The sequence below is a fragment of the Poeciliopsis prolifica genome, unplaced genomic scaffold, assembly GCF_027474105.1.
Source record: "Poeciliopsis prolifica strain line A6 unplaced genomic scaffold, Auburn_PproV2 SCAFFOLD018, whole genome shotgun sequence".
NCBI classification, from domain to species: Eukaryota; Metazoa; Chordata; class Actinopteri; order Cyprinodontiformes; family Poeciliidae; genus Poeciliopsis; species Poeciliopsis prolifica.
The window spans coordinates 9,778,121-9,805,352 of NW_026562393.1; the positions used below are offsets into that span (position 1 = coordinate 9,778,121).

At 36.5% G+C, this 27,232-nt stretch overlaps 1 protein-coding gene and 1 long non-coding RNA gene across 9 annotated transcripts in view; one reads left to right on the plus strand and one right to left on the minus strand.

Annotated features, from left to right (window-relative positions):
* Window positions 1-27,232, minus strand: part of LOC129368203 (uncharacterized) — a 44,916-nt gene that overhangs the window by 8,875 nt on the left and 8,809 nt on the right. The window contains exons 2-5 of one of the 7 annotated variants that reach the window (XR_008606811.1): window positions 23,749-23,829; window positions 23,353-23,461; window positions 22,470-22,603; window positions 22,148-22,360 (exon numbers count right to left, since the gene is read on the minus strand). This is a non-coding gene — a long non-coding RNA (uncharacterized LOC129368203). Of the gene's footprint in view, window positions 1-22,147; window positions 22,361-22,469; window positions 22,607-23,352; window positions 23,462-23,748; window positions 23,830-27,232 lie in introns of those variants that run through there. The other 6 variants (XR_008606806.1, XR_008606804.1, XR_008606809.1 and 3 more) reach the window with 6 other exon arrangements.
* On the plus strand, window positions 1,200-24,780 carry LOC129368202 (SH3 and cysteine-rich domain-containing protein 2-like). Of its 2 annotated transcripts, XM_055043078.1 has the most exons (11): window positions 1,200-1,656; window positions 13,062-13,431; window positions 13,514-13,608; window positions 18,159-18,243; window positions 18,325-18,437; window positions 18,509-18,572; window positions 19,228-19,283; window positions 19,441-19,529; window positions 20,248-20,299; window positions 22,151-22,288; window positions 22,520-24,780. In XM_055043078.1, exons 1-11 carry the CDS (start codon window positions 1,567-1,569, stop codon window positions 22,616-22,618), a joined length of 1,251 nt encoding a protein of 416 aa, XP_054899053.1. In that variant the 5' UTR covers window positions 1,200-1,566; the 3' UTR covers window positions 22,619-24,780. The 2 variants fall into 2 exon arrangements, with proteins under 2 accessions (XP_054899053.1, XP_054899054.1); XM_055043079.1 differs by lacking the exon at window positions 22,520-24,780 and having other exon boundaries at window positions 19,441-19,533; window positions 22,151-22,259.

The window sequence follows — 27,232 nt, forward strand, 5'->3', positions numbered from 1 at the left end:
ATTGCGTTTACCCTATGTCCCTTAATCATTCGAGGCGCCATGATGGAAGGGGCGTGTTGAACAGAGCAACTGAAGTTGTTTTTGCCGGTTTAGTCATGGCTTCCAAATTGGAAATATCTAGTTTAGAACCAGATAAACTAGCTAGCCATACCTCCTCCCTCTCGATGTGTTGATCACATACACTACATAATTTATATCGCTAAGTTTCTCCTTATACCGAAGCAGCATTAAACACGTACAAAAAAGGAGATGCTAACCATTTTTCTCGTACATGCTAGGCTACATGACCGTGGGGCACTGTCTCCATAGTTACCAACGGTTAAACGCCGTCCTCTCCGTGATGCGATATTTCATATTCGAATATTTGTTCGCTGTAAGTCCGCGATTACACCGTGGGCTGACAGTCATTATTATTGACGGTTATCCATCGCTGCCGTATCTTTCCTGATTAAAAGTTAGAAAATAAAATGTTAAGTTTGGTTTTCAACCTTGTCTTTTCATAAAATGAATTGTCTTTGAGTATCACTGATTTTTGAGATCTCTTCCATTTTAATCAGGCTACCTTTCTTTAAAAAAATCTGCTCTATTAATTAACAATTTCTTTGTTTTATACCTCTTGGTGGAGGGTTCAAGTACTTTGCAGGTGGCAAGTCCCAGTTTTTTATTTAAAAATCCAAGATGGCTGCCGACACTTTCAAAGAGGCAGAGTAAAATTTACTTTTATTAGAAGCAAGATGTTAAAAACCAAAGAAATAAGATTACATTTTGTATATTGTCTTTAAAAAAATCAATTTAATAAATTCAGAAATTAAACTAGAATTAGCTAAATCTAACTACAAAGGTAGTAATAATAATACTTTCAGGTATACATTGCTTTAATAGAGTTCTTGATTTAATGTGTAGGTTTTTTTTGAAACACCAGTAAAAGAACAGAGTAAAATAAATTGACATTTATGCTGTTTGCAAGTTCTCAAAATACAGTTTTCAATAACATTTGACCATTTTGACCAGTTAAATGCGCAATAGAAAAATCATTCCTTGAAACGTGATATTTTAGCTCAGATTTAAAAGATTCATCACATCTCAGCGTCATCACCTCACAGCCAATCACAGCGGCTTCTGCGGTCCCCCTTTTTCCCCCCCTTTGTCTGTCAAATTGAACCAATCGGAGCGCACGGAGCACTTTCTATCGACGAGATTAAAGTTGTTGTAAGGAGCGCGTGTGTGCGCGCGAGAAGAAATACTGTCCGGGGCACGAGACAGACGTTAGGCGGCGGACGACGAACAGCAGGTCTTAACGGATATTCTGGTTTTAATCCGGCATTTTATTGGCTTCCTTTCCACCCGTTCAGAGCTTTAACCTTGAAAGGAAGCGGGTCTCTTTTAAAGGATTTGACTGTTTTTTTGTTTTGTTTTTTTGTTTGGTTGATTAGCGTGTAGAGTCTGTAACGTCTCTTCTTTTCCACGCCACACATTCAAGAGCTCTCTGTATGAATAGTTTTCTCGTACCTCTGTCTCCACGGACTTCGGTTTTTGCTGCTGGAGGAGCATTTTTACCGATTCGACATGACGGAAATCAGCGAAAAAGAAAGCGAACCTCAGAACCGGGACCTCAACCGGCAGGGTACCACCGTGTCCGGTCAGCCGGAATCAAAGGTAACAGCACACCTGTTCAACAAACCCCAGCTGCAAAACAGAAAAACGAACGATTAAATATTTAAACTAGTGTCTAGATTATTTTAAAGTAGGTTTTTGTGTTTGGTAACAAGGTGAGGTATAGCTTTAAATTCAAATAAAGGTAATTTTAGAAATGAGTGACTGAGCTTTTTCTGCCTTACGAAGCTAATTCTGTAAGTGGCTCCAGGTCTTGCATAACAACTCTAAGCCTCTGTAATTCTCCCACCTTGCCTGACCTCAAAGTTAGAGAGCAGAGATTACACTAAGGTGTGCATGTTTTTAATCACAAATTAAAAGCAAAACTTATTCCTGACTGATGGACAAGATAGCTGCTTTTAGATTGTTTGGTTCTGCTGTTGCTTTATTTAAAAATGTTTTGTTTCACATTGACTTTGAAAGAGTAATGAACTTATTAGCAATGCTATGCAGTGATCGCATTTGTTTACTCAAACTTTTGGCACATATTTAACATTTTGCAGTCAATATTTGAAACACAGGCGGAAAAATACATATTAAAAATTCACAATGATTGTGATACTTTGTACATCTTATGTTTACATCTGACAAGGTTGTGGCATAGTTTGTGGGAGATTTTTGCACATTTTATCATTTTCTATTGTATTTATTGCTGGAGACTATGAAACAAAATGTTTTTTTTATGCCTGGTGAACAATTTTGAATCATTAATTAACCATTTTCAGTTTGCTGTCAGTGTACCATTTTTTTATTTTTATGTCACGCTCTCTATCTAGTAAGTTTCTTAGAGAAACAGGTCCACATCATAACCAATACCTAACTGGGTATGAAATGTTTCTCACATTCTCACTTTGTTTTGTTTTATTTCTTAACATGATCTTATTACTCTGAATAAATATACACACATTTTAGGCTAGATTTAATAACTGCATTCATTATTTTGTGATTATGTTACTGTCAAATTTTAAATGAATGAAAGATATTATTTTATAGCCTCACAATGTTATGAACAATTGAGGTTCTGGTGATGCTCTTTGTTCATCAATATAGTACAACGATAGTCATACTGAGATTATATTACACACAGATGCTTAGTAAATGGGACATTTTAACTTTGCTCAATTTATTTAGGAATATCAAGAGTTAAGGGGGTCCAATACAAATGCATGACATGATATATAATGAGTCCACTGCGCTTAACCCATTGAAAACTTCATGGTTATTTCACCAAGTATTGATTTCCGAACTCTTCCTGAGTGAAACATTAGTATTGCTGTTTCTAAATTAATATGAACTTATTTTCTTTGCATTATTTGAGCTCTGAAAGCACTGCATCTTTTTTCTTATTTTGACTAAATGAATGCTAGATTTTTGCTTGGAATTTTGGACACATGTTGTCAGGAGTTCATAGAATAAAAGAACAAAGTTAATTTTACTGAAACATACCGATAAAAAGAAAAATCGGACAAACTGAACACTTTGCAGTGGTCTCTTAATTTTTCTAGGGCGAGCTATCTATCTATCTATCTATCTATCTATCTATCTATCTATCTAGATAGATAGATAGATAGATAGATAGATAGATAGATAGATAGATAGATAGATAGATAGATAGATAGATAGATAGATAGAATTTGTGATTTTAATTTGACAAATTGTAAGAAATAATACTGTAATTATCTCCTATTTATTGGTAATCCACAAGTAAAGATTTAATGTTAATCTTACAGCAGTTTAAGGCTTTATACTGCTTATTATCTTGATATAAATCTTAAACTTGCTCCTTCTCATTATTTGACCTCCCTATTAATTTTTCCATGTTCAGTTGAGCTCTAACAAGAAGCCTTAATTGCCAGAGATTATTAGTTTCTGCTAGATTTTGTTGGTTGTCTCCACGGGGGCCCAGATTAAGCCCAGCAGAGCAGATTTCTTGTTTTTGTCTCCGTTTGTCTACAGATACAATAATGAATGATGGGCAGCGAGGTGGCGCTTGAATTTATGAGCCAATCATCTAGCAGATGTTTGCAGTGTCCTGCTAGGGGCTCGGTCATAATTCAGCCAAGTGGTTGTCAAGACAAAATGGATCTCCAAGCTACATCGACCATGTAGTTTAGATGTTTGTCAAGCCCCTGCTGGCAGCTCATTCCCTTAAATATCCTGCAGAGGAATGAAGAGGAATTCACTAAACATGTCACAAGAGGTTCTTTTGCATCTTTCTTTATTTTTTTTCTTCGTTTTAATAATTTCCCAACAACCTCAACCTTCTGATATCCGTATTTTGCATCCATCTGTTTCAGCCCGTCAGCAACAGCTCTCCTTCATGTCTCTCTTCGATCCCTCTCGTTCTCCCTTGGAGTATTTATTACAGTGCTAAGTGGGCCCACCAGCTTTCTAGAGCACTTCTAATAGAGGCAGTGACACAGTGAATAGTTATTCCACCTCCTCCACCTACAGGCAAGGTGACGACTCCAAAAATATGATTATTCCTTTATAATCACTTGGAGCACATGTCATTCAAATACCTTGCACTCAGGATTGGATTAATATTTGAGAAGATGAGCAGAAATGCAATCTCTCACTTTTTCTCATTCTTCAATAATCTCAAAAATAGCTCTAAGGAATATGAACTTAAAGCTTTATCGCAATATTTAGGGGTAAAAAAGTGATGATTAGTTCTTTAGGTAATTTTATGGTTGAGACTGCATGGCACAGCACAAAATATGCTGCTCTTAAAAATATTTCTATTTATAATAATCTTGTTTAGGACGAAGAAGTGTGATTTGTATCTCAGAACTGCTCACAGTAGCTGCATTTAATTATGGTTTCAAATTTATTAGTATTTATCCTAACCCTTTATAATCTAAATTTAAAATCTCCACCTGGATATTTGAGCTTATTTTAATTGTACGAAGTTCTTTAAATGTCCTGTGAGTAAATATATTTGCCCATTTATTTATAACTGCAACTTTCAATATCTAGCAGTTGTTTTCGTAATTTTCAGTCTATTAAAAGAGCGTCCCTTAGATTAATTTCACTCCCTTTCTTTCATGGGAGTGAAATTACCGTAATAACCTGATATTGGCTGGAAAGTGCAATGTCTCCCCTTTCAGAAACCGTTGAAATTTTTCCAGATACCTCAAAGTGTGGCGGGATTATGGTACTACATATTTGGCTGGATCGCTATCACTACGTTCAGTCTGGAAGAGTAAACAAACTAGAGAAAATAGTAAAAATAACAATCCTAGCAATATGGACAGGTTAGGGTTTGGTAAACAGCATTAATTGAAAATTATTGTGACAAACTTCATCTCATAATTATTTGCAAGTCCATTTGCCTTAGTATTGTGCTTTAACGACACTTGCAGATTTGATAAGCTTGGTATTAATAAACTGTACTCTATGGTTTAACCTTCCAGACCAAAAGGAACACAGATGATCCAGCCAAATTTGCAGTACCATAATCCCGCCACACTTTGTGCAATCTGAAAAATTCCAAAGTTGCGCTTTCTAGCCAATGTCGGGTTATTATGGAAATTTCACTCCCGCCATAGCGGGGAGGGAAATTAATCTGAGGGACGCTCTTTAAATAAACGGTAAATTGCACAAATAAATTGCGAGATATTGAAAGTTTCCAGTTGTTGTGGATAACTGAGCAAATATATATTTAATCACTTGACATTTAAAAAACTGTGTACAGTTAAGATTAAGCAAACATATCCAGGTAGACATTTGACATATGGGGCATAAAGGGTTAAAAGTTTCTTCAAGTTTCTATGACATTCTTCTACATGATCAGCACTCATAATTAAGATTTAAACTATGAAATACTTTGCTAACCCTGTCATTTCTCTCTTAGTACTTCTGGGCTAAAAGACTTACAGAGGCTATAACTCTCCTCTTTATGTTCTCCAAGCACCACCTTCCAAAAACAATAGGCTATTCTTTCAGGAAGGGGATGTGTAGCTGCAAGGCAAAGAGATCTTCTTAGATAAATGGCATATTTGATGCTTTTGAACATCTGTTTTTATCCAGAACAATCAAATAACCATGAATTTGGGAATTGTCTAATAGTCAGCAGACTGGTGCTTCTTATTTGCCTCATCATATCAACAGTTTTTGCAATTCCTGGATTGTCATATGTATCCTCTGTTGTTTCAGTAAGGATGAAATGATGATTGCACGCTACATAAAGTTTAATAAAGTCGTTGAAGTGGCTGAGTCTGCTGATAATGCAAGGTGGAGCTATGCAGCAGTCTCCAGGGCCTCTACACAGTTCACTGGATATTTGGCCAACACAGACACATTTTAATGAGACTGCAATGATGAAAACTGTTTCTTTCCAGCTCTTCCTCTCACCTTCATTTCACATTTACCTCCTTATCAGCTTTGTATTACTTTTATGCCCCACACATAGATTATGTAACACTTTTCTCTTTCCATTTCCGCAGTTCGATGACCTTTTCCACCTGTCCTTCACTTCCTCATCCCTTTTCTTTCCTCTGCTGCACCATCACTGTTAATTTTCCATTATGATCTTTTCACTCCCTGACCATTAGATAATGCTTGACTGTAAAGATAAAGGCTATTTAGAGATGCTCTGAATAATAATGGAAGATAAAACAGGCTCCAGCTGACTACATTAAACTAAATTTATCATTTTGTAATTTTCTGCTATGATTCCAGGTTATTTGCAGCTCATTAAACCAGCTTTGCGTGTGTATTTGCCCAGCAGTGTAACATGCAGATTTTCTTCATTTGCATTGTGTTACAGCCCTGGCATTTATTTAGCTGCATTCTTCCTGCAGAATAAAATCTCAGCCTCTTTCAGAGCGTTTCTTACACACGCCAACACCAATCTGCAAACTTAATGAGTGCTGATGACATTTCTGGACAAAACAGATTCAGCCTACTTGTGTTTGTTTATTTAATATCTCTGTTTGCAGATGGATGCATCACTCAGTCATATAATTTTTGACTGACTTGGACATGTTCATAATTTCCTTGCCAAAATGATTGTGCAAGAATTAGTCTAAAGGCTGAAACCACCAGTAAGAAATTACATAAAACAGAATATGATCACTGCTTCAATTCTGAAATACATCAAACTAGAGCTATTTTAGTCTGACACCCCTAAATAAAATAAAATTAACCCTTTCATGCATAGCGGTCACTGCAGTGGACAGTTATCTAAAAGCAACTTTCTAGTGTTTCTTGTGAATTTTTATGTTATAAATGTATACTAAAGTAGACACTAGTGCATCAGACAATACACTGCCAACTACTGGCACTGCAAGTGCAAGAAAACTTTAGTTAAATTCCACATGGCAGACAGACAAAAAGCAACTCAGGACTATTCAATCCCTCCTTCTCCTCTTGATGTATTTACCAAATAACAAATTTGCATTTGGAGAAAATTACAACTGATCACCTCAAAAAAAAATTCTAAAATTAAATTTTTTTTTTTTTAAATTTTACTAACCTTTATCCCCCCTTTCGTATGCTTTACAAAAATCAAAAACACTTTGGGAATCATAATTTATGCATGGAAGGGTTAAGTGCACCCAAATGAATACAGAATTTCACACCTGTTTAAAAAAATAAAGTTTCATAACAGACAGACAGTAAACTGAAGTAATAATTAGCTAGATATTGAAAGTTCCAGTTGTTATTTATAAATGGGCAAATATATTTACTCTTGGGACATTTAAAGAATTGCATACAATTAAAATAAGCAAAAATATTCAGATGCAGATTTGAAACTTGGGTCAGAAAGGACTAAATTACATAACACAATTTCTGTATTTTTGTTTGCAAATGCCATAAAGTCAACCAAATAATAGTATATTACAGTTTGGATTCAAAAAAGGGATAAATTAACCAATCTTAGAGAAAATATTTTATGCTTCTGCATGTAGTTTTTTCACAGAGAAAGAGGAACCAAACCAAATTTTCCCCAAATAGCAGTATCAGCCAGATCAGAATTTTTTAAAGAAACCATTGGAATCTTTCAGATAGCGCAACGTGTGGTGGGATTACGGTACTGCAAATTTGGCTGCATCGTCGGCGATGCGTTTGGTCTTGAAGGGTTGAAAACCTGTTGCAGATACCGTACTATGATATTCATGAACCAAAACTTGAAAACCAGGGAAGAAAACAAGACTCCCCATCTAATTCTCAGTAAATTCAACAAGAAATTATCAGTGCAAGCCTTTTTACTTTAGATTTTTGTTGTTTAAAATATTGGTGGGCCTTTAATGTGCCCGGCTTGAAGGGCTATGCAGGGTTCAAACTCGCAAGACGCTGAACTCTGTGACTGTTCCCTCAAAGATAAAACATCAAAAATAAAATGACAAACCTAAACAATTAATAACTCAAAGCAGTAAAACAGAACATAAAAGTTAAGTAAGGAAAAGTCTCAGTTGACTTGAAGGTCAGTGAGTAAATTAAGTTTTTAGAGTTTTGTTTGATAATTACTGTTTTACTAATTTAACACTTAATGCACAAAGTAATTGGATGATAATTTGATCATCTGCGCCTTGATGATTTTCTGGCTCCTTGTTGCCCCTTTTAGTTTCCCCAGAAGGTGAAACAACTTTAATATTACACCAAAATGGCAGCTGCTGTATGAATTCTTTCATCCTTCTCTTCTTGTTACATTCACACCTCTGTGTGTGGCTCTAAAAGGCCTGCTTGTTGTCTTTTTGGTGATTTGCATTTTAGCAGACTTCAGCAGCCCACAAGCTGCCAAAGTGTGCAGAGAAAGAGGCTTTCATTTCCAAATCCGGCAGTTAAAAGGGCTTAACTGCAGAAGGGGCTCTTAGGAACCGCTGACAATCACAATGGCTCATTCATTTGCTTATAATGGTAAAGTAACCGTGCATACAGAAACCTGGTTGCCTTCGATCACATTTATGACCTGCTGTAATTTCTTATTTTCCCCAGACACAGGCTGAGACTTCAGAATTCCTCACAGGGGAATTCTGAATCTTCATATTTTCAGGGATTTTGTTGCAAATGTAGCACATCGCATAAACCTTCAGGTTTTCCCCATTTTATGTTGAAATTACAAAAATTAATAGGATAGCAGGGGTTATTATGGAAAAAGATTGGGGCCAATAAAATAAAAAGTGCTCTATTTTGTCTGAATTCTGACTTCAATCTTCAGAATTTTGACTTTTTTGTTTGGAATTTTGACTTTAATCTGCACAGTTTAATTTTTTGACTTTGGAGTTTTTACCTTTTTCTTCAAGATTTTGACTTTAATTTTTAGAATTCTGACTTTAATCTTTAGAATTCTGGTCTTTGTTTTTGAAATTTTGACATTTTTTCTGGAATTTTGACTATTTTCTTCAGAATGTTGACTTTAATCTTTAGATTTTTGACTTTAATCTTTAGATTTTTGACTGATCTTTAGAATTTTGGTGTTTGTTTGAAATTTTGACTTTTTTCTCTGGAATTTTGACTTGTTTCTTCAGAATTCTGACTTTTGACTTTTGAATTCAAAAGACCCATGGTCAGAATTCTGTTTTGTCAATTTTATGTGGCAAATAGTATTGAAAAACCTAAAAGTTATTCATATAAAAATTAATATTTATAAAAAATTACAATTGGAACTTGTTCAAGACGTTTTTTAGTTTATGTTAGTTAACCTCTGTGCAATAATTACTTACATTCCCTGAAAAAAAGTTGATTGAATTCATGTTTACCAAATGCGCTCCAGCTGGATGGATGCCCGTCGAGGTCACCTTTAATTCGAAGCTCAGGTCATTGTCAGAAGACCAATACACTTACTCTGAGTGTGTTAAGATGACTTGAAACCTTAAGTTACAATAGATGTTACTATGTACTTCATTCAGTATCAATTGTGTGCCATATAATAATCTCTGCCTGTTTTTTTTTTTCCTTTAATATGGAAATCAGTGGCGCCGTTTATAAACTGTCAGTAAATTGTTTTACTACACACTCTTTATTCTACAGTGTGTACTGTGATGAGCTAATTGCTGTTGTAGTTCAGCAAGGAGTGTGTCAGGTCCTGTGATCCACAAATAAATTTTAAAATATTTGAGAGTCACCATATTTTCAGTAAATATTATAGAGTTGTGAATTGAGCTTTTGGTTCCTGCACTGTTTTTCAGGGAAGGTTGGAGACTAAAATAATTACCAATTAACCAGCAGGTTCTCGAACACAGTACTGCACGTCTATTATAACTGTAACTATAAAGCTTTGGAGATAATAAAGATAGAAGAGTCTCTGCAGTGTGATGCCCTGAAGCGTAGACAGCTGTTATTGTCTTATGTCTCATCTCTGTGCACAATGACGATAAACTGAATTGGGATAGTATTTGGTGCTTTTTATAAAGTTACAAACGTAAACTTTAAAAAGACAATAGCATTTTTGTGGTCTGCATATAGACATTGAAATGATTAATAAACAAAAAGGAGGAAAGAAAAAGATTAGTTTCTTGATGGAACAAATAATATTGCTTTCACATTGAAAACTGCAGAGTAGCAAGCCAGAGTGTTGAAAAATCAAAGCATAAAAACACCATAGGCTGAAACAGGCAGATTTGTTGGAGAACTGGGTAAATTCAAGGTATATAAATACAATGGAGTGTGACTGTTGGATGAAAGAGAGGTTTGTGATTGCTGGCAGGAAACAGCTGAGAGGGGATCCAAAAAGTGAGGCAATTGAGCAGCACAAAAATGCTTAAAAATCTAGTTTTTACAGACAGCTCACCCAGACAGTGGATGTGTTTGGTGAATGTACAAAGAAAAGAAACGTTCTACTCTTTGGATTTTAAACATAGAAATAATCTGATGTTTTGACCAATACACAGCTCTGAAAAAATGAAGAGACCACTGCACTGAACCTCATTATAAACCTCCTGATTATTTGACCAAATATTCACTTCTGAACTCTTCCTGAGATATATTAGTATTGTTGTTTCTAAATGAATATGAACTTGTTTTCTTTGCATTATTTGAGGTCTGAAAAGCACTGCCGGTACATATTTTTTCCTTATTTTTACCATTTCTCATTTTCTGTAAGTAAATACTAAATATTTGCTTGGAGTTTTAGGGACAAGTAGTCAGCAGTTCATAGAATAAAATAGCAATGTTTTATTCAAACATATACCTATAAAAAGTCAAATCAGAGAATTGATCATTTTAAATGGTCTCTCAGAGCTGCATTTGATGCATACTGAGGATTTTAATGTTTGTTACTGGTTTTCACATTTCTCGAATCTTTTGTATTTATGGTATAAACCACTTTGTTGCAGAAATGTGCTATACAAATAAACTTGATTTATTGATTGACTCACCTGAAAAGGGGGATTTCATTTTAGATGAATGTGAAGACTTGAAGATTAAAGTCGAAACAGATTGTGTCCAGAATGTGTGGGGTCTACAGACTGCACATTTTGAGACCTGAACAAAGCCTGATGTTTCTCTCAGGGGACCTAATTGTTCGTTGCAATCTGGTCTTATCATGTTTTGTGAGCCAAACTACAAGTTTTGTAGGGACATTTACCAAAAAAATAGAGATTTTACAGCTTAATTAGAAAATTAGCTTGCAGTAAGACAACATTTTTCCTTCCAAACCAGACAGAAGATCAGCACAGTAAAGCAGTTTTAAGATCTAATAGAGAGGAACACTCATTACTGAATGGGGCTTCAGTTGAGCCAAGAAAAGCCATTAAAGAAAGCATAAACTCAGCTTTTTCTTGAAAGCATTTATGAGAGGAACCAAGTGGGTCTTTTCATTACTCAATCTAATTGGATTCTTTAAATCTGTAGCTTATAGAGGAGAAACCTGCTCAATACTATCGATTATTATATTTGTGAAATGAGCACAGATGCTCAATGTGGTGGATATAAAAGCTAAAAAGTGCAATAAACATGATAGGGAGGTTGTAATATTCTTAATATCTTCACGTTTGTCTAAATTTCTTCACAACCACCACATAAATCTGGAAATTATTAAAATAACTTAATCTGTGTGGTTTAATGCGGTGACTACAGCCAGATAATGAGTTCATCGCAAACTGGAGAGCTGCTCTTCACTGTCAGAAACCCATTACATCCTTGTCCTCATCCATCAGCCTCCCCCCTTAATATATGTCTCCACTGCAGTTTTATTTCCATATACCACCCTCCCATCATTTCTGAATCTCTTAATTGTTCATCAAAATGGAGGCAAACGGCAGCAAAGACGAACCAAACCTTCACTGCCAACAGTGAAGGTGTGGGGCGCTCAATAGCATTAATTCAACATGAATTTTAAGAAGTATTGATATAGGTGGGTTCAAAAGAGGCTGTAAATCTGCAGTCTAAGGAAAACTGGAGGAGAAAGATAAAAACAAAAGATCAGAAGTTATCTTGACTTTGAAGGAACAGTCAAAGTGTTCAGCGTCTAGCGAGTTTAAACCCTGCATGGCCCTTCAAACCGGGCACCTACTTTCACATTAAACAGCCCACCAATATTTTAAACAACAAAAATCTAAAGTAAAATGGCTTGCACTGATAAATGCTTGTTGAATTTACTGAGAATTAGATGAGGAGCGTCATTTCCTCCCCCGGTTTTCAAGTTTTGATTCATGAATATCTTAGAATATCTGCAACCGGTCTTCAACCCTTCTAGACCGGACGTATCGCCGGCGATGCAGCCAAATTTGCAGTGCAGTAATTCCACCACTGGTTACTCTATCTGAAAGTGGTTGCTTTAAAAACAAAACATTGGACTGAAACCTTTATTTGGTAAAAATTTGGTTTGGTTCCTCTTTCTCTGTGGAGAAACTAAATGCAGAAGCATAAAATATTTTCACTAAGATTGGCTAATTTATCCCTTTTTTGAATCCAAACTCTAATACACTATTATTTGGTTGACTTTATGGCCATTTGCAAACAAAAATACAGAAATTGTGTCATGTAATTTAGTCCATTATGACATAACTTTCAAATCTCTGCCTGGATATTTTTACTTAGTTTAATTGAACACAGTTCTGTAAATGTCCTGTGAATAAATATATTTACCCATTTATAAACAACTGGAATTTTCAATATCTTGCAAATTATTTCCACAGTTTGCTGTCTGTTAAAAGAGTGACCATCAGATTAATTTAACTTTAGGACTTAGAGGGTTAAAAATGCCAGAAAATATGGAGAGAAGTGAAATGGTGGAGAAGTGAAAATTTGGGAAATGTCAAATGAAATACTGGAAATCTTGAAATGCTGCTCACCCTGGGCTCACATTCATGTGCCTTCTCTGAGTCTGCGTGCTTGCTTTTTTTCTAGCATTTGTAACTGTCAGATCATTGTTCTCTGAAACACTTTTACATGTTTGCTCAATTTGAGCCACTCTTTTTTTTTGTACAAAGCAGTCTAAAAATATTCACTCTGTGTTCCAGCTGCAGCGGCTGAAGCGCTCCCTGTCCCTCAAATCAGTCATACGCAGCAAGAGCGTGGATAACTTCTTCCAACGGAGCAACGGCGAATCTCGGCCGGCCTCGGCCATCATCACAGCACCACCAACTCCATCCACTCCTCCTCCCTTCTCTGAATCCCCTCTGGGCTATGAGCGCTCTCCCTCTCTATCCCCATCAGTCAGCCCCAACCCTTCCTTGTCGTCACATTCCCCTTCCATCAGCCCTTCGCTGTCCCGGACCTTAAAGAGCCAGCTGAAGTCTCAGCCAATGCAACCGGTTAAAACTCACTGTTTCCAGGAGCATGTCTTCCGTAGGCCTACCAGCTGCCAGCGATGCAAACATATGATCCAAGGTAGGTCAATTAGCAACCTGCTTCGCAATTTATTATCGCATTGACTTGACTGGAAAGTGCTTTTCATCTGCTGTGTATTCAGGAAATTCCAAGCAAGGGCTGCGTTGTAAAGCCTGCAAGCTGGCGGCTCATCTTTGGTGTTCCTCTGAACTATCTCAGCAGGCCTGTAACGGCAAGGTAAGAGACTCAATGTTTCGTAAGAAGAACTTGAGCAGTGGAGGTTTGAGCTCCCTGTGGCTCCTCTTTGGTGGATGCGGATGTTAGAGATAGAGTCATAATGTTATTTATAAACTGTTTTCCACTCTTGGTTTGCTCTTGTGCAAATTAATTCCTTGTGTAAAAAAAACATGGATAACAAAACTTACAGCTAACCTTTCGCGTTTATTTGGTAAACACACTTTACAGCCGTAAGTTAAAAAATTATCCATATGGGAGGAGTGTAGACTGATGGAGTCATGGTTTGCCCTGCTGCAGATGCTAAAATAGCCAGTAAAACCCTCATTTGTTGGCTGTCTGCACATACTGACACATAAAGAGAAATTAGAGAGACTAATTAAACTAATAGTCATGTTTTTGGACTGGAGTGCCCAGAAATGAGCCATAAATGCACAGGAAGAACATGCAAAGATTTCAGATGTCTCCAATCCAGGTCTTTCTTATTGCAGCGTAAAAGTGATAGTAGCTATGCCATTGTGTAGCCATATGCCTAATATCTTGCTAATATACAGTACCATTAAGGTTTTCATAAATATTATGCTTTTAGCTTAAGTGTGACAGATTTTCTTGTGCTGTGAAAGGAAGCTCATTAGCTCAAAAATGCTTAATTGGCTATTTTGTCCTGATTGTTTATGTGAAGTTCTCTGTGTTTCCGTTGCTGCTTTGCTTCACCCCGAACAAAAAAATGTCACATAATTAATTAGATTTACTGTAATTGTTTCCAAAATGTACTGGGAATGTGGATGTTCCTTGGAGAGAAGACACAAATTAAAAATGCTCTGTATCAGCAGAATTAAACGGCATCTGGATGCCTTAAGTGTCTCTGAGTCATTTGGCGCAGCCTTTTAGCCCTGGTAATATGCCCAGTCCAAAAATCCCTGGCTTGAAGAGAGAGAATAAAGCCCCTTTTTCACACCAGCAAAGACAAAAAGGTACAATTGGAACATGGACTGACTGGAATGTATGAAAGAGTAGCAGAGGACAATGTTTTTTCTCTACTATATGCCATGCCTTATCAGAAGAAAAAAGGCTGAGTCTAGCAGTAGTAAAGTTCATCTGGTTACATTCCCGTATTTTGTCTGTCTTACAACCTTTCTGCTTCTTTACCCTCTTTCTCTCACTTGTCTGGACGTGACATTTCCTCTAAACTTTGCTGAAAAATCAATATCTCTCTGTACCAGCTGGTCTGCCTAATTCAGTGTGAAATTTGTTGTGTTTGAGGCGAACACTGTCCCCCAAGGATCTGCATACTCTCACCAATCCAGTGTCCTTTTCGATCACTGCACACTCATCAAGGCATGGATTAGCCATTTTGTGAAATTAAGAGTGTAAGCCTGCTTTTGTGCATGTAAATTAAAGTTTTTCAGCTGAGAGAAATGGCTTAAAAATAAAATTTCCGATTTATTTTAATACCAGATCTGAGGTCTGGTTTTGACCAAATTTGTTTTGCTTTCTTTTCTAAACAAAGAAACTACAAATGACAGAACATATTTTATAAATATGTTTTTATTTCACTTTTCTTTAATGTAAAAGTGAGTTGCATTATGGAAAGCTATGGTCAGGTCACAATAATTTTTGTTTAATTACAAGAATATTTTTATACTTTTAACAGAAAAAAATCCTTACAATTATGAACGAAAAGTTGTTTTAGTCAGTAATAATCTTAATATATTAATTTGATGCCAATGTGTTAAAATATTATTTCTGTTGACTTTAATCTGTAAAACTTGTATAAAAAGTATAAATTTGCACAATGTTCAACATTCTTCATTAATTTTTTTCTCTCAAAAATTTCTCCAAATATTAAAACGTTATTCTTGTAATATAATGACTTTATTGTCATAATTAAAACAAATCTTAGCTTAGCCCTAATACTCTGTCACTATGTTGGCCTGCATTCAAAGTCTGAATAAATATGTACACATATTTATTTTTCTTTCCACAAGATTGTAGTCTTTCGGCGATCTGAACATCACTCCGAACTGTCAAAAGAAAAACCCACATTTTCCAAAATTTAAATCTTCACAAACCAAACCTTTGATTGATAAAATGAAGTTATCGCCCAGCCTGTTTATAATTTTGCGGAGAGTGCAATTAAGGCAATTGCTTTAGTGGCGCTTTATGTTTCAGATCTTGTTAAAATAGACATCCAAACATATGAAATTAGGAAACAAATTCATTCTTATGCTGTGGATCTTCAAAAACCTTGAGGGAGCTACAACTAAGTTTGGCCGTCGGGAGCAGCGCCTCGGAGAAATGGACCGGCTTAGCATGACTGACCTTGAGTTTAAAGGCCATTTAAAAAATAAGGATCCACAAAAGTGTTCACCTCTTTTTGATGCTTCAGCTTTTCATAATTCAGTTAGTCCAACAAAATGTGATGAATTTGATTTAAAAGTAAGGTAATAAGGCAGGTAAGATAACTTTATTTATATAGCGCATTTTCAGCAACAAAGCAGTTCAAAGTGTTTCACATGAATTAGAAGGAAATGCAAACTAAACAACAAACCCAAAGAAATACACAAAGGTAAGGGTAATAATAAATATAAAGAACAAAAGTACTGCACAATTTAAACTAATAGGAGTTTCTCTAGATCTAGAATTTCTTCTCGATTAGCAATAAGAATACGTACTGCACAAATTATAAACTAAACTAGTAGGAGTTTCTCTCTCTCCATGTTTGATTCTTGTTCTGGGTTGCTATTAGTACAAAACTAAATATTGGTTCCCTATGTTTAATGAGAATAAGTAGGCGATAATTTATAAACTAATTGGGGTTTCTCTTGATCGTGTGTTTGTTCTGGATTTTAGAGATATAAAACTAAATGTTGGTTCTCCACGTTTGGTGCGATTAATGAGGTAAAAAAATTAAATGTTGAGATGACCAAGTCTGTGCAAAGTCTTAAATTCATCTTAAATTAAGGCCTCAAAATGTGAAATGTGGTGGTTAGAGGTTTATTTATTTACACATGGCTAAGCTTGGTTGATTAGCCTTTTCCTCTTTGTAAATTATATTCTTTTTCTGAAAACATTTTTTGTATTTACTGTGGTTATCTGTCTGATGTAAAATTTTGTTTAATGTGAAACATGTAACTGTGACAAAGCAAAACCAGAGGTAGATACTTTTTCACAGTGTGTTATTTATAACGTCATCACCCTTTGGTCATTTTCAGCTAATGTGCTGACCATACACTTTAAATATCTCCATAATCTGAGTCACTAATGACTCTAGAATCCTGAAATCTGTTTAGTAATCAATGTAAATTAAACGTTAAGATGTAAAGTACTTTTAATGGGAAGCTGGGAATGCTGAGCACTGCACAAAAGATGAGTGCAGGAAAGCTTTGCACACATACAAACATCCTCACTCTTTTTTGTTGTACTTCACTGATGGGGCACATTTGAGCTGTTAACATGTAAGAGCAGTGAAGGAAATTGATAAATAAAACTGAGTAACTGACTTTTTGTTTGATTTCAAAAGGTCAAAAAGGGAAGAATCAATACTTAGAATCTTCTGATTCAGTTTGAGTATGTTCCACCTTCAGCCTGTCTGAAGTCTCAGATGGAGAAATGTCAACAGCAATTATTTGCTTTTCTCCTGGTAAAACAGAGGTAGTTGGGAGCAAGTGTGTGCTTTTTACAAATGTACTCAAATGCAACGCATGTGCTATAATATGTAATTTACTAAGCTCATGGTCTTTTGTTGACATTGCAGGATGTAATATGTTTTCACAACGGCCATGCTTGGATTTTATTTTAAAAAAATTAAACCCAAGTATTAAGGTACGCCGCCCACTGTAGGACGAATGTTGCTACAATAGATAGTAGCCCAAGGGTGCTCAAGTCCAGTCCTCGAGAGCTACCATCCTGAAACGTTTAGATGCATCCTTACTCCAACACACCAGGATCAGCTCTGAACTGACCTGCTAACGACCCATTCATTTGATTCATGTGTGTTGGAGCAGGAAAGCATCTAAAAGTTGCAGGATGTCCTCTCTAAGGACTGAACTTGAGCACCTCTGTAGTAGCCGATAGTAGCCACACAGGCACACACATGAGAAGGAAACAAACGCAGCCAGTGTAACACTTTCATTCTACTGGCTGACAAGTTGCCAGGTGACTGTGCTTTTTCGTTCCAAGCGTGAACAGAGATTTGCAAACAGAGATTTTATCCAAACAGACAAGTTTTGAGCGGGAGGAAAAAGGTTTGAGAAAGCACAGTGAATATTTGAGTACAAACATTAGAAGTGTCACATTGTCTAATTCTTAGATTAAGACATTTGTTGGGGGTATCGTGTGGTATGTTCAGTCCATTGTTTTCATCAAACACTGGTTATGAAAGTTAAGGCAGCATGACGTTGGACTGCTATTGTTCGTGAAAGTGCCCTGCGTTTCAGCATTAAGTCTTGAGGCTAAGGTTTCGTGTTTCCCATGCAGAACCCATTCTTGTCTTCTGTCTATTCTAAGTAACACGCTCACTTCACATCTCTTCTGGTCTTCTAATATTTCAGTCTGGAGCCTTTAAGAGAAACTTCAGCTCTCCTCTGCTAACCATTGATCCACTGAGTATAGTCAAGGAGGCTCCGGCTGCCCAGGGTGAGGGATGAAACCTCTGGATGATTTGTCACACCAACAAACAATTGCAGTGTCTCATCGTAATATTGTGTTTTTATACAGAGACAGAGAATGTCATTGTTGACCCTGTGTATGAAGCACTGCGTTATGGGACATCATTGGCTCAGATGAGTCGCTCCAGCTTTGGAAGTATCTCCGAATCCCCTTGTCATGAGGTATAAAATACACACCATGTAGGTCATTAAAGTTAAAGTTTATGTTATTGACTTTGCTTTCTTTATCATAGTCCGATGCACTGCAAGGTAAACTAGAAAATCAACCAATCGCTGAAGAGGAAATTATTCCAGGAAGTAAGTTGTTTCTTTTGTATTTATCTGCTAATTTTATAGTTTATGTTGTTCTGGGTTTTTTTTGGAAATGTAAGCACAAATCATTTTTATTGGATCAGAGATGCATCATGCTGTTTACATTTCCAAGTACAGCATTTTCAATGACAAAATTAAGGTACCTAGAATGGCTACTGTGTCAGATTCAAGGATTTCTCAAACATAAATTACAAATGTTTTAACTCAAGTGTTGGTGTTCTGAGTAGAAAAAAACATCAAGCAATCCCAAAACAGACATTTGAGATCTGGAGTGGCACACGTGTCTGGTAAAGAGATACCACAAGTTAAATGTCAAAAAGTCAACTACGAACTGCTATAATATTATTTACAGTGTAGATTTAAGGTTTTCTTTGTGTGTGTATCCAGTACTTTTCCCTTTTGCTCTTTAGTCCCAGGAGAAAAGATCATCTCTGTTTGTTCCGCCACCACTTTACAGTACCTGACCTTCACTTCTGCCTTGCTGGCTCGGTCACAACGTGTCATCAGCTCTTTCTCTCTATTTATCTCTCTCCTTTTTACTTTGCACTTTTGCTCTTTCCACTGTCTATTTCTTTCATGTGACCTTTCATATTGTCTATCTGTCCCTTTCCTTTTTGTCTTTATGTGTCTGTCTCTCCAGTGCTCACCCCTCCTGAAAGCGAAAAGGCTGATTCAGAAGACAGGGTCAGCCTGAAGGTGTGTAGTCAGCATTCTCCTCTTCTTTCAGCTTATTTTTATTAGAAAAAGCATTCTCCGCGAGTCTGTCTTTCTCTTTATTTCTTTCCTTTGGTTCTACACTTAGACAAATTTGATATTTAGAGTATTTTTAAACTCACACATTTGTTGTCACCAGACTCCGAAGCGAGTCGAAGTTCACTCCATTCACACGTACATCGCCCTCTACAAGTTTCTGCCTCAGGAGAAGAATGACCTGGAACTACAGTTAGTAAGATTTCTTTGTGTACTGTATGCGTGATTTTGCATGAATTAGAGTGGCCAGGTGAGAAAGGACATTCATACACCATCTGCCTGCTCAGCAGGACGATCGCAGGGGGCTCAGATTAGGAGGGAGAAACGTGCTGGGAGGCAGGGAAGGACAAACACCTGCACTGAGTGCATGTCAGAAAATAGTTTTCGTATAGCTGCTGAGAGGGGTACAACACCTGCAACTAATCTAAACACTGCAAAAACTCAAAATCTTACCAAGTATTTATGGATTAGCTTCAAGTGCAGATATCTTAGCACACTTGAAATAAGACAAACTAACTTACAAGTAACTTTTCGCGTACTTGTTCTAAGTAAATAATTCCTTAATATGATGAAGTACTAGTTCCATAGGCAGATAAATTAACTTAGAACATGGGAGAAATGTCTTGTAATAATAATCTGCCAATGTAACATACGTGGAATGGAAGAAAGCTTTATAGACGATATTGAAAGTTCCAGTTGTTATGGATAGATGGACAAATATATTTACACACAGGACGTTAAAAGAACTTTGTACAATTAAAATAAGCAGAAATATCCAGGCGGAAATTTGAAATTTAGGCCTCAGAGGGTTAGAAAACGAATTATTACTTAGTTTTTTAGGTACCTGTATGGCTGCATCTACATAGCACATAATTCATATTATATATTATGTTTGTGTCTGTGTCTGCAGGCCTGGCGACCGAATTCAAGTCACAGACGACTCAAACGAAGACTGGTGGAAGGTGGGCGGCACTCCATTGTAGTAATTTTTATCCCCTGAATATTTCAAAGGCTCTACTTTTTGCCCTTTCTGCTAAGAGCTTTACCACTATAAATATCCAGATTGCCATTGAATGGGTGGTCCGGTAACCCATGTTTAATGCATCACCCTGCCTTGGGAAGCTGAGGGCAAATTTGTTTAGAGACAATGAGAGTGAAGTGTAGCCTCGAAATAAAGTTTTAAAATGTGTGTGGTTTAAATCACTTTCTAGACAAACTGGCACATTTTATGTTCATAATGTGAGCTATTATATTAAAATCAAAAATGACGAAGCACATGGATTTAAATGCAAATCAGTAACTCGTTTTACAAATAATAAAAAAAAAACCTGCTTTTAAAGTGAGAATAACTAGAAACTACAAAGAGAGATGTGCTCTTGTCTAATGATGGCAGCACAAATTTAGAGGCGGAACCAAAAAAATCTCTTTCAATTCAGGATACAGATGAGTTGTGCATGTTTATGCAGCGAGTCACATAATCAGAACTGAAAGGATTAGGATTCTTACGGCTGTTAAACCCAAAGCCATCAAGGTTTGGAGACTTCTTGCACTTGTCAAATCATAAGCGCACAGATTATTCTGTACATTTAGAAATGCATTTGTTTTAGAGGGGGAATAAATCATGAAATGTCTGATATAAAATTCACACAAAATATTTTTTTGCAATGCAAGTAATTCATACATTACTATAAATAATGTGAATTGTTTTAAATATTTAGCACAGGTGTATTTTGGGAATCACGACTTCGATGAATCTGTATTTCTGACCCATTCTCACAAATATGAAATATGATTTTTAATTGGATTAAAGTAGGTCTGAAACTAATCAAAAATTTTGTTTGATGTGTTTGAGAACATTGTCTTTTGGGGGAAAACAAATCTACCTTGACTTCAAATTTTCGATTCATGATTGAGTAATTCCTCATCCTTTTATTATATAAGTAAGCCAATACCTCATGCTTACAAACAACAACCACCCCATAATGTTCTCACTGCTGTTTTTGGGATAATGTGCACAACTGTTTTTCTAGCAGGCACTATGTTTTGGTCTCATCTGATTAGACTGCTGTGTATTCACTGGCATTTTAATACCTGTCCAAATTTTATCGGCTTTTCTCTTCAGCAGTAGAATACAGCGCAGCAAGTTTTCCCAGATGGCATTTACTTATTCTTTTTGTTTTTGTTGTTTTTTTTAAGCTTTCCTAAAGTTTTTTTTTTTGCTCTTGCGATTATCTTTTGGCCCCACTGTCAGAAATCTTGAGAGGATGAACTGGGTGTAGTTCATTTATAATGAATTGATTTTTTTTTTTTTTTGTGTGTTCCACTCAGTTTTGGCCGTAAGGTGCAGCATTCAGACATTTAAAAATAGATTTTTGTGCATCTATAAAGTTGAAGAAGACTTGATGGAGCTCTCCATTTCTACCAATTATGACATGATTGCTGTACAATAATTTGGAAATGAAAAACCATTTATTGGTCATTAAGTAGGACTAAATCAGCTGATTGACTGTTTTTTATGTAATGACAAAGTTTAGCAATGTTCCTGTCCCTCCGTTTTCTTTTGAAACTTTATTAATTCATTTTCTCTCCACTTTATTACACATCATGTCTAGATTAATTTTGGCTTGTTTACTGTGTATGTGTGGGTAAATTTGGGTTTTAACGGCCCCATTAGGAATAGATTTATTCAGAAAATTATGTTTCATATTTAGTATCGTTCTTTTCCAGTAACTTCTGAATAATCTCTCAGAACAAAGAGAAACGTATCTGTGCAGACCAGCAGGCCGAATGTTTGTGGATGTTGTGTTTACCAGGGGAAAAGTAGAGACAAGGTGGGATTTTTCCCAGCCAACTTTGTCCAGCGGGTCCGACCGGGTGAGCGGGTGTGGAAGGTCACCGCTGCTTTCCATGGCAATCGAGACAAAGGCCAGATGACTGTGAAAGAGAATCAGGTGCGCAGCCAGGAGATGCACACATTTTTCCTATCTTCTGCATGCACACACTCGCTCTAGGCATTTTTATTTCTAAGTGGATGCAAATGAATGCAGAAAGTGTTAAAATGATAGAAGACAGCAGTATGTAGCTTGCAGCATCTGGTCAGTTTCCACCCAGGTCCTGAAAGTGTTTTCTCACCCCTGCTCCTGTTCTGTGCCCTCCTGTTTGTCCTCCCTCTCCCTCTACAGATCTGCATCGGGAAAAACGAGGAGATTGACGGCTTCCTTCGGCTGACGAGCGGGAAGAAGAGAGGCCTTGTCCCTGTGACGTTTCTGCTGGAAATATGATGGCAAAATATCAGATTTCTCCTTGGTGTAGCAGAGGAGCTCCAAGGGATGGAGGAATATTAATGGGTGTTTAGCCAGCACCTCACTGACAACCATCCACCCTCCTCCACCCCTCCAACTATCACTGCTGCATCTTGAATGGAAAACAGCCTGCAATTTTGGCTTTTTGGCTGAAGATGGTTTTTGGCAGAACCAGGAGCTTCTTCAGAGCTACTTTTCTTGTAGCACAGCTTCCCTTTGTGAAGCTTCTTATATTTTCACCAGAGGTATGTAGCAATTATTTTCAAGAGAATGAGTGTGAAGGTACTCTGGCTACCTCATTAGCCGTCTACACTGGCCACTCTCTCACAAAAAAGGGTAAAGGACCTTTTTGTCATGATGTTAAGGCATGTTGAAGTTATTTGTGAAAAGAAAACTTTGGATGATACACTGGATGTGTATTACTGTTGCTTGTGCAAACCCGTTTTTGGTTGAGTAGAGTGAAGATTAATAATTTTGGTCACAATGTCCAGGTTTAATGGTACATAACTCAGATTCTCAAACATAAAATGATCCAGGTATTACTGAGCACTAACGTCTTTTCTGCTCTATCTTGGTCCAATCAAAGTCACAACACACCGTTTCTCTCACACGCACTCGAGGGTTTTCCCTGCATCCCAAAACGCTTTTCGGTGATTACAGAACGGCACATTTGCACTCTTCACAGTTTCAATGTGACAAATACTTGCATGCACCTTGGGGAGCTCCTCGTTTGACCTTCAAAGGTTCTCCCATCCGCACGATATTCCAGAGGGTTTGTATTTTCACTTTCTTCTATGTAGCTCAATGGACCACTAGGATTTTCTGTTGTTGCATCAGAAACATAATTTATCTAAGGCTGTGTTCACACTGTAGCTCAAAGTGACTCAAATCTTTTTTTATTTTGTTTTTGTCAAATTGGACTTTTTTGCCCTGATCGTTCACACTTCAAAATATAAGCGACTTATATGTGATCTCCTACGTGAACTGCAAACTACCTGGAAGTGTCCTGCATGTGCAATAGATAAAGCTCAACTGTTTTGCCAAAAGAAGAAATAGTACTCGGTGTTTGCGGAAGTGAGCATGGATGCTAACGGTGGAGCATAGCTTACGGTTTTGAAGTTGTTGTCCATCCGGAGCCAGAATATTAACTTAATCCTTATTGTCGTCCGGCTTTGTTGTTTGTCTTCCCGCTTGAGCATATGGGGACACAAATTAGTGACATTTGTCGAATATTGGAGACGTTCAAATCGGATGAATTCAACCTGGACGTTAAAGTTGCATTTGAATCAGATGCATATCGGATATCCAAGTGGTCTGGGTTGCATTCAAAGAGAATCTGACTGTCGTGAAAAGATCAGACATAGGTCACATTATGGCAAAAACATTGGAAATGGGTCACTTCAGGCTGCTGTGTGAACGCTGCCTATGTGTAATGTCTTGTATTATTGTCATGTCATGCAATAGGGAAGAGCAAACAAACCAGAGCGACTGATTAAAAGCCATATTCAGGTTTCTTGATGGAGAAAAATTACTAAATGCTCAGTCTTTTCCAGAGAGAACTAATTTTCAAACCACCTTATTTATTTAATTTATTGATCTGTCATAAATTATAAAGCTTGATTAAACTAAGGGTGTTTGTATATAGCCTTCTTAAAACACTGTAGCTCCTGAAAGCATGCTAACACAAAGTTTTGCAGTTTTGCAGGAGCCAACTGAGGGCATTAATTTCCTTATTCTTTTATTCTTACCTGCAGGAGATTCCTGTTTGTGTCATGTATCTGCAGCATGTAATGCATCTCTTTGCTCAATTACCATCTCGCCATGTCAGCACAAATATTTCAAGATACTATGCAGAACAGTTCTAGTCACTCACTTTGTTTTGTTCACAGCTTTTTTCCAAAGCAGCTCAACTTGTCTTTGTCTCTCAGTAGTTTTGCGAAGATTTAAAATTGGACTTTGAAATCAGCTGTCTTATGTGTTCACTGTTCTATTTCAATAATCCTCACTGACTAGAACTAGGATTGGCTCAGGATAACGATTACCAGTTTAATCTAACTGTACACCTACCAGGCTTAGCTCTCAGCATGATTGGTCGACATGTGACCCTCAAATAATGCTAATAAAGTTGAATGAACATTCAAGTTGTGTCTTTGGTTATTTAAAACATAATGGTTTGGCAAGGATAGAAAATGGGAATTAATTGCATGTTTTTCAGTCACATTATAACCAGGAGCAATTAATTTGGTTGGTTTCTTACAAATTTATCAAATCAAATTTTGTTTGTATGGCACATTTCAACATCAAGGCATTTCAAAAATACAAATAACACAGTCAGCAATTGGAACAATACATTTTGCTGTTACACAGCAGATTATTGATTATTATTTCATTTATAAATGTTTCAAAAGCAACTCTTAAGCAGGTTGGTTTTTCTCTATGTTTAAAGGAACTCGCAGCGTTTCTGCTGTTTTGCAGCTTTCTGGAAGTTGGTTCCAGATTTGTGGTGCACAGAAGCTGAATGCTGCTTCTCCAGGTTTGGTTCTGGTTCTGATATGCAGAGCAGAACCAGAACTGCTCTGTGTATTAGAACAGTTCTCTGTAGTTTCAAAACTACATAGTTAGTTTAAAAACTAAATTAAGCCTACAATCGTGTAGGCTTTATAATAACTATAATAATAATAAAAGAAAAATAATAATTATAATAACCAGAAGACCTGAGAGGGCAGGAAGGTTGCTATGATAACAGCAAATCTTTAATGTGTTGTGATGCAAAGCCGTTCAGTGACTTATGACCTAACTGTATTTTAAAGTCTATGAGCTACAGGAAGCCAGTGGAGAACTGGGGTGATGTGCTCCAACTTCCTGGTTTTAGTCAGAACTCCAGCAGGAGCGTTCTGGATCAGCTGCAGCTGTTTTGATTTGTTGTTTTTTTTTGGCAAACCTGTTGCAATAATTGATGCGAATAAAGATAGGCGCAAGGATGAGTTTCTCTAAATGACGCTAGAGAATCTCTAGGATGGTAAATTCATGTGTTAGAATGGCCCAGTCAAAGTCCAGACCTAAATCCACTTCATTATGTGTGGAAACGTTTGAAAACTGATGTTCATAAATATCTCAAAAGACAATGTTAGCAATAATATCCATTACAGATGTTTTCAGTCACATGTTTGTGCTCATTATTTCTTCCACTTCATCAACCTCTTTAAAAATGACAAAACATAAAATTGTTTTTTCCTTTTTTTAGTGTTTCTGAGCACTTTATAAAATATTCATTCACATTGTGCAGTTTAACCTCATATCCACAAAGTAATTTCACAAACTATGTACTTGAACAGAAATTTTCTCCTCCCATGACCTTTTTCCTCAAATTTTCTGAGCGCTTCCACTGGAATTGGTAGTGACAAGACCGCTTTTTCCTAATAACCATAAATAACACGATTAACTCCCAAGAAAAATAACTTGCAACAGAGGAGCTGCTGGCAGGCCGTAGACTATGAGCTGGCAAAGAGAGCACCGTGTCTCTCTGTGAGCTTGTGTTTCTCCCTGCTGGGGTGCGAGGAACATTTCTCAAATCATGACCCAGTTCTGTTATCGAAGTGGATCAAATGTGATTTTCATCTCTGCGCCCAGGCAGACAGACATGTGAGTAACTGGCAGCACATCAAGTCAGATGAACGTTTCGTAAAATTGCTGATTTTGGCGCTTAAGACGGTCCGCTGCTCCAGAAAGGCTGTGCACTTCCTGTACAGCTGAGACCTTTGTTTTGAATAAACTAAGTGAGGAGAAAATCTAAAATCATCATTAATTTTCTCAAACAGCAAATCTGATCAGTTGTGGCTCTTTCCAATCATGCAAACACCAGAAAAGATCTCAAAACATATGAGGTGTTGTTTGTAAAGTTAGACAACCAAAAGTAATTCGGGTTATTTAGCTTTTCACAAAATAAAAAAAAATGGGTTTCATTTTTTGGTGTCAGATTTTCACCATGTTATTAATTTATAACGTCAGTTTAAAGTTTTATATTCACTAACAGGCTATATATTTAGTTTTAAAACTAAATATTTATAAATATTAAGTTTTAAAACAAAGTATAGCCTACAATTATGTAGCTCTAAATCAAATATTAAGTTTACAAACTCAATATTTAGCTCCAAACAAAATTAGGTTGTTACAAACTAAATATGCAGCAAAATATACACAATAAGTGTAAATATTGAGTACTGACACTAAATTAGTTTTGAAACTAAATAATTAGCTCTAAACATCTAGCTCCAAACTAAATATGCATCTAAATACATACAATAGATGCAAATATTTAGTTTTGAAACTAAATTATTTTTCTTGGTAATTAATTGTGTTATTTATGGTTATTAGGAAACTTAATATTTAGTTTTCAAATTGAATATTCAGCTCCAAACACAATAAAAGTACACATTTAGTTCTAAAACTGAATATTTAGCTCCAAACATTGAGCTTCAACTAAATGTTAAGATTAAATTCAATGTAGTTAGCAACCAAAGTAATTAGATGGAAGCTAAACATTTATTTATTTATGAATATTTAGCTAATACACATTTTTCATTTGCCACTAAC